At 37.2% G+C, this 7823-nt stretch overlaps 1 protein-coding gene across 2 annotated transcripts in view; it reads right to left on the bottom strand.

Annotated features, from left to right (window-relative positions):
* Positions 1-324, bottom strand: part of LOC141909685 (17-beta-hydroxysteroid dehydrogenase 13-like) — a 146740-nt gene extending 146416 nt beyond the window's left edge. For both annotated transcript variants that reach the window (XM_074800253.1, XM_074800254.1), the window contains exon 1: positions 18-324. In XM_074800253.1, coding sequence (XP_074656354.1) covers positions 18-257 — 240 coding nt within the window. In that variant the 5' untranslated portion in view covers positions 258-324. The remainder of the gene's footprint in view (positions 1-17) is intronic.
* Between the last annotated feature and the right edge of the window lie 7499 nt (positions 325-7823).

Here is a 7823-nt window from a genome sequence, read left to right as displayed (position 1 = left end):
TACATCAGATATTTTACCTTGTTGATATCCAAGATAGCAACCTGCGCTCCATACCTGGCAAGTATACGACATATCTCGCGGCCTATACCGTGACCTCCTCCGGTAACAAGGGCTATATCTCCTCGGATCGGTGATCTAGGCTTCCTCCATACCAGCCCTAGAACCTCCAATACCACCGCTGCGATACATCTTACAAGTAACGCAAATACGTCCAATAGAAATATACAGGCTGTTTTTAATGTGTCGAAAGAAGCCATGTTGGAAGTAAAAAATATAGTATAGCGCGGCAATACTACATGTACATATATATATATATATTGAATAGAGAAGGGAGCGGGTTATTTGTTATCAACCAGTATAACATTCAGGTCATTCGACAACAACGCATGAAAATAAACGCGTTTACTGTATTAGATAGCAGACAATCTCCAATTGTATGAGTGTGCTGGTCCCGATAAGTATTATCAAGTAGCTTATACGAATTGCTGTACTTCTATTTAAACACTTATCCTGCTATGTGTATCGTTATAATAAATCATATAAATGGTGCCATATTTGACGACAGCAACTCTTTTCGAGCAAGATTAACGTTAACAGCACTTTTACATCGAAATGAATAAGCGTACTAGTCCAAATAATGTGTTTATTTGAATCTAATACATCCAGTAGTCAATTTCAATTCAATCGTTGCCAAACGTTTTAATCGTCAATTAGTACCGGTATTTATTTTTTTTTCTATTAAATATTTGTAGGGCAAAGCTGTATAAAGCTGTGACTTAAACGAAGTACCGAAGACGAAGACATTGTTTCGATCAGATGATCAACTTTCTTTAGAATATGCAAGATTTGGACACCTGGATTAATCGTATTTAGAAAGTCCATGATTAAGCGAAAGTAATGCAATAATCAACTTCTGGACATAAACGGATTGAACAGGCGTCTCGAACTCGCTGAGCTTAAATTCGAGTTGCTCTCCCAAGAGAACATCGATCTAAAACGCAGATCGATGCTACAGAACGTAGTAATTTTCATCATGGAGAAGAAAACTGGCGAAAATTGCCAAAAGTAGCATCCGACTTCTTCGTAGACAACAGGAAAGTGCCGCGAGATAAAATGGAGACCAGCATAGTAATCGAAGTTGCCCATTGAAAGGCAAAAGGTCATCTGAAAGGAGGCCCATCGTTGTTCGCTTCACTACCAGTAAAGGCAAGCTTAGTCAGAAGCATGGAGAAGTCATGAGCTACTGTAAAAACCTTAAAGGTAGTAGTTTCTTTGTGAAAGATCAATTTCCTAACGAGACAAACGACAGGGCGGCGGCCCAATTGAGTAAATTCAAACAGCTCCGGGCTGATCGTAACAACAAAGTTTTGATCCGTGATAATTTGTTTGTCAATGGCAAACTTTAACCACCAGATTTTTCGCGGGATCCTCAATCACCGGATGTTGCAGATATACTTCTCGTTCAGGATACGGAACTCGTGCAGTCTCAAACAACCGTCGTTGTGAAATGAAGGCGTATTTGTTTACCAGTCAGAACCAACCTGACGTCCAAGGGGCACTGGGTTCGGATTAGACCCTGGTGTCTTACGTGATGCAAGGTTCCCTTATGCGTATCGCTCCATTCATGACGACTCAGTGACCCACATTTTTCCGATGAAAGGTAATACGGTATCGGCCGTTTAATGTTATCGTTAATGGAAAGGGTTAAGTTGTTCGGCTTAGTAGCCATCGCAAAATCACCCCAAAAAGGAGCGCGACCGTTATATTTCGTAATTGATTGCAGAAATCATACCAAATTCGTCTCCAGAAACCGAAACCTAGCGAATTGTTCAAATCTTTGCGCGCGCCACCGGTTCTACTATTGCACTTGTTCCACTGCGGCACCACCGTCAACTTCGAGTGATATGGTTTCTTTATATTTCTTCGAAAACTCCATCTGAACGGCTAGTGGCTAGCGTAAATCATGCACCTGACAATAGGCTGTACGTGCGTTTACTATTAAAGCTTTTTATATACTTATCTCTATTTCTATCCGACGGCATATCTATTATACTTGTCCTGTTAGTATCCTTTGGTACGGTTTTCACATGCTTTATGATTGGGTGTCTGATAGTGTATGCATGGGTAAAATTCTAAGCAGCAGAAGCAAGCATATTTACAATATACTCTGTATCTACTATTTTGGCTATATTTTCAGTGGTCCTACTCCCGGGTGGCGGAAACTTAGTTTATATCTATAAAACACGCTATTATATTTTAATTCTATGTAACGATATCAGTCAACCCTGGTCCTGAGAAAACAACTGATCTTACTATTTTATTTTCAAAAATTAGAAGCATCACTGCTGACAATGGAACACGTTTTGATTGTCAAATCCCGTATCACTGAATCAAAAGCAAAAGTTGTTGCTCTTTGCTAAGTTGGAGATATTTCAACAAGACTTGATGACTTCACAATAGAGGGTTTTTATAAGGCAATATACGCCAAATAATCGAGGACTAATTTTATATTATCACGACTCGTTAATCAGTAACGTTAGAAATGTTCTGATTTCTTAGTGTAACCACTCGATATGGTTAAATATCAAAGAAAAGTTTAAAACGATATCGTGTATCACTTATAGATCCCCTTGCAACCTCCGAATGAACGGAAGCGATTCTTGAAAGCGATTCGATGAAAGCAATAATATGTGACGAACAGGAAAAGATAAATCTACTGAATAATTGTACACATATTTTAGGCAATTTCAATGCAAAAAATCAGTATGGTGCAAAAGCAATGTTACAGATACACCTGGCCACGAACTGTATCAGATCCCCAGTGATTTTTTTTTCTCCCAAATTGTACATTTTTCAACTCGCGTTACAGCTAGCACCAGCAGCTGTATTGATCTACTTTTTACCGATTCTAGGAGTCTTGATAAAGAATGCTCAGTGACCATGCCTATCGGTAATACCGATCATAGTACTCTTTTGATCAATGCGGCGTTTCAAAACTCGAAACCGCTACCGAGACGGAAAATAGTCTGGAACTATGATGCTTGCGATACTCGCCGCAACGAATCTATTGAACAATTTGATTGTTTTCCTATTTTTCTTTAACTTTGGACACAAACAGTTTGGCTGAATCATTTACAAATTCGCTATTTGCTATTTAACACATTATTATTCGAAAATGGAATTATTAAATTCATGGAATCAATTGTAAAGCTGAAAAAAGAAAACGGTTATGCTTCGGTCAAAGGAATGATAGATAATTTGTTACCTAGCAGTGCGGGTTTGCATAGAACGTGTGATTCAGCTGTTAGCACTGACCGAGGCTACAATATTGTAACCTAGGTCGGTTCACTGCACAACTTTTTTTGTAAACACTGACCGAGGCTACAATATTGTAGCCTAGGTCGGTTCACTGCATGACCTTTGCTTGCGATTACTGGCCCAACCCCAGTCGGTTGTTTTTACAGTATTTAAAGTACTGGCCAATTGGATGTTACCGTAAATAAACAGTATTTTGAAGATGTGGTGACAGAGAGAATATGTTTTTATTTCGTCTTGAGAAGGTCCTACTGTTCGCTATTCTGTGTCAAAATATGAATTGAAATATATCGGATGGATTTAGTTTCCTTTCCCGATACTGTATTTATGCTTTTAATCATGAAGGATAATTATGTTATAGCAATTATAGTGATAACCTACGACAGTTTCAAATTCACGTATTAGAAAACGACAATTATCTTTAAATTCCAAATTTCATTTGGAAAGCGGCGTTTATGCGCACAATTCCTAAAATGTCAGAATTCCGAAAACTAGGGATTCACACGGTTAGAATGTTAACTAAATAAGTTTCGTCCGAGCAAATGATTACTATGAGAAACTAACGGCGAAACTTCACGGGTTGGTGCGATCTGTGCGCTGCATGAACGGGTTTTTGGTATCAAATGTAAAATATCGGCCGTGTACATGTTCGGATTTGTACCGATACATTGAGTTTAGTTCAATTTTTTGATCATTATAGTTTAGGAGCTCTGTGTGACGTCACTGAGCGCGCTGATCAAAAATAGTGTGCACACTGTGAGCATCACATGTTGCTTGGTTTTAAAGTACATTGTGCTAATTAACTATACACGAAAATGGGCTTGACCAAAATTCTCTTCCTGACAGAGGAATGTATAATCGCACTGATATAGCTGTCTTGCTAGGTTGAAGGGTGTTTGAACTTCGCCGAATTCAGTTAAAATTCAATGAAATACCATAATTAATAAAATCTTATTGACGGAAATTTACCGCTATATCTAAGTTATTTTTCAGTGCGTTTTAAAATTACATTGAATTCATCGTTCGAGGTCAATGATGGCGCAAAAAAATTTAAATTGAGTCCAATTGGGAGAATATTCCTTTACTTTAGGGTGATTTAGTATTTTATGAATCAAGAAATTATTTACAATGGACTAATTTTCCGCTAGCAGCAAAACAACACACTGTTATCTGAACTGTCAATCATTACGTCGTGTCTAGTTTAACAAGTAGATATAGACTAAAAAAGGATGCGTGGTTCCCACGCGAGAATCAAACAAGACGGTTGTTAGTGGACGTACTCAAGTTGGATGGTCAGGAGCTTACTTGAATTTTTGGAGCTCTGTACAACCAAGGTCAGGAGTCAACAACGGTTTAAATAATTTATAAAAACAGATGTAAGCAGTTGTAAACTTGTGAACAGAGGAAATATCAACATATATACACAATTGTGTCTAACTTTCCCCTGTCTGGTTTTATGTTAAATATATATTTTGTTTGAATAAATATTCAAATATCGATCCGGAAGAGCAATGCGGCAAAGAACATTTTATTTTGAGTTTGAAAAAATGACCTGTTGACTCGGTAAGACGGCTGTTCGATTTACCGGGTGCTCACTACTATGTTTTAAATGGCTATGAAAACGGAGTCGAACCAAGAATAGCAATTAAGCTTGATGTCTCGTTTCCCTCACAGATGACATATATCAGAATCAGTTTTCTCAAAATCTGTTTCTTATCGAAGTCCTTGATTCGTGCTTGAATATATACATAAGATTTTACAAATGAACACAAAGATATAACAAGAATTGAGGTCTTGGTTATTTGGTGTCAAGTCGAATCGTTTGGAACTAAGAAAAATCCTCAGACTTAGAAAAGTCTGACTTAAGTTGAATTTCCGAAAGTACGACTACTAATTGTTTCTGTTATCGGAAATTAAATCAACATCTACATCTAATGTATCTATTGATACGAAACGGTTTTAGGACCGTAGATTGATTGAAAGTTACGGAGAGGGAGGGGTAGCTCTATCGCATTAAAATATTATTGCTCAGTTATACAGATGGCATTCATCCATTTAGCTCAAACAACAAACACACTTCTGCGCAGAAAAATACCAAGGCTATATATGCTTAATCATGTATTTCATTGATACAGACAATAAAATCGCTGTCCGCTTTTTGTCCCCTTGCTTATAAGTCACGTTTGTTATCTAATACAAATTAATAAAGGTCAGCAGAATGTAAGGGCTTTCACCGTTGAGTAGTAGCCTATCTGTCATGAAGCCTGATCATGCACATGTGTTATATTTGAAACACAATATAGCTTTTCAATTTTTTAGGCGAAACGTTGCTTTAAATATATTCGCCGCGTCTTGATTTTCTTGAGGGATTTCTCTTGATTGTTAAAACAATATAAAATCATCCTGTCTCAAAAAGTATGAAACCTAGAAATATGTAGCCAATTTGGAATTGGATGAAATGTTCAAATTCAAAATAAGCCATTCGACCCTGTTATCAAACATATCAGTGTTCTTAAAAACCCTTGTTAAATATCGGAGGATTTTTAAGCCGAGCTTCAAACATTTCGATTCCTGAACTAAAATGATTATGTGGCATCAAAAATTCATAAAGACTATAGTCTTTATGAATTTTTGGTGGCATGTAATTATCCAAGACTATGAATATGTTTTAGGTGACCGTTTAAGGTGTTCCTTTTATCCGGGAAGGATTTGTTTCAATCTCACTTTTAAGATATCAACAGATCACTATGAAAAGTAACGGTATCGAGTGATCGCTGGTAGATTTAGCAGTTAAAAATCGCCACACGTGTTAAATGTTTGCATTGATACAGGCGATTAGAGGGACACATGGCATCCACTGCATATAAAACAGTAGATAGATTTCTGGAGATTTAAAGTTTGGATGCTCTGATGAACTCTATCAGCTGTTGGTTGGTTAAAGCATAGCAGTGCTAAATTTCTATGGTTATAGTACATTGCAGGTGACCCAAAGGATTCGCCTGCTGCCTGGATACTATAAACCTCGTACCTATGAGCATGGACTCTTTTAGATGGATGTCTGGACGTTATAATACAGTGTTCATGACCATAGAACCGGGTGACCCGAATTCCTCACCTGCCTGAAAATCTCATAGCGGAGGTAACGCGTATATCTTTGCTGCACACCGATCTCCTTGAAAGGTCAAAATGCTATTTTTGTGAAGAAGTACACGGGCCTCTTCATCTGATTTAACACAGGGTACATAAATATTTAACTAATACTTTCAAACAAGATTTCTTCAGAATAAAAACTACGTCCAAATATCTGGCTAAAATACTCCCTGGCTCTGGGTGCTTTTTCTGATTCTCACATTCGGCACAATATGGATCTTTCAGACTAACTCAAAAATCTCAAACCTAAAGGCCAAAAATTTATATGTTTCGACGCTATATCCTTGTTCACAAATATACCATTGGAACCAACTCTCAATTTATTAAGAAGAAAACTCCCGGACTCCAATCTTGATCTCCCGGTTCCTGTAGATTGCTTACTTGAATTTTTGGAGCTCTGTACAACCAATCTATTATTCCAATTCCAAGACAAAATCTACGAACAAATTTTCGGTTTCGCTATGGGCAACCCATTATCCCCCATTTTGGCTAATCTTTTCCTTGAACATTTTGAATGCGAAATTCTTCCGAAATAACGCTGGCTCTAAACCTAACTTTTGGATTGGATGTGTTGATGAGATTCTGTGCTTAGTTTCTGATGATTTTGATCTTAACTCTTTTATTGACTTCATCAACTCTCAATATCCATCTTTGAAATTCACATTTGCATGGGAACAAAATGACCAAATCCCGTTTTTGGATGTTCTAATTCACAATAAATATTCTCATGTGTTTCTTTCAAGGCCTCTTTCTCCGTGCCCTGCGGATTTGCAATGAAACCTTCCTTTCGGCTGAATTTGACCACATATCCAACTCTCTAAAAAAATTGGCTTACCCTGATCACATTTTGAAAATCGCTATTTCTAAGGCTAAACGTACTTTCTTAAATTCTAAACCTCCAGAAAATAAAAAAAACACATTTCAGAATTCATTGTAGTTCCGTATGTACCTGTTTTGGTAAAGTTTCGTCACTCTCTCCCTTTATTGGATAGACAAATCATTTTCACGTATGAAAACAAAATTAGCAAGACTTTCGTAAAAAACAATCAATCTAAACCTTCGGACTGCGGAGTTTACAAAATTCCTCGTTTTGGCTGTGATAAAATGTACTTTGGAGAAACTGGTCGTGATTTAAAAACTCAAATTTCGGAACACAAAAAGGATATAACAAATCAAAAACCGGCTAGTGGTGTAGCCAATCATGTTTGGAACACTGGTCATCGTTTTAATTTTGATAAAGCCGAAATAATTTATACTTCCAGCAATTACACTAAACGCCACACAGTTGAGTCTGCCCTAATTACTCGTCACTCAGATATTAGTACCAATTTAAATAATGGCTTTTCTCCTCACAATTC

Source organism: Tubulanus polymorphus, chromosome 8 (assembly GCF_964204645.1).
Source record: "Tubulanus polymorphus chromosome 8, tnTubPoly1.2, whole genome shotgun sequence".
NCBI classification, from domain to species: domain Eukaryota; kingdom Metazoa; phylum Nemertea; class Palaeonemertea; order Tubulaniformes; family Tubulanidae; genus Tubulanus; species Tubulanus polymorphus.
Note: the sequence above shows the minus strand (reverse complement) of the source record. Positions and strands in the feature narration are given on the sequence as shown.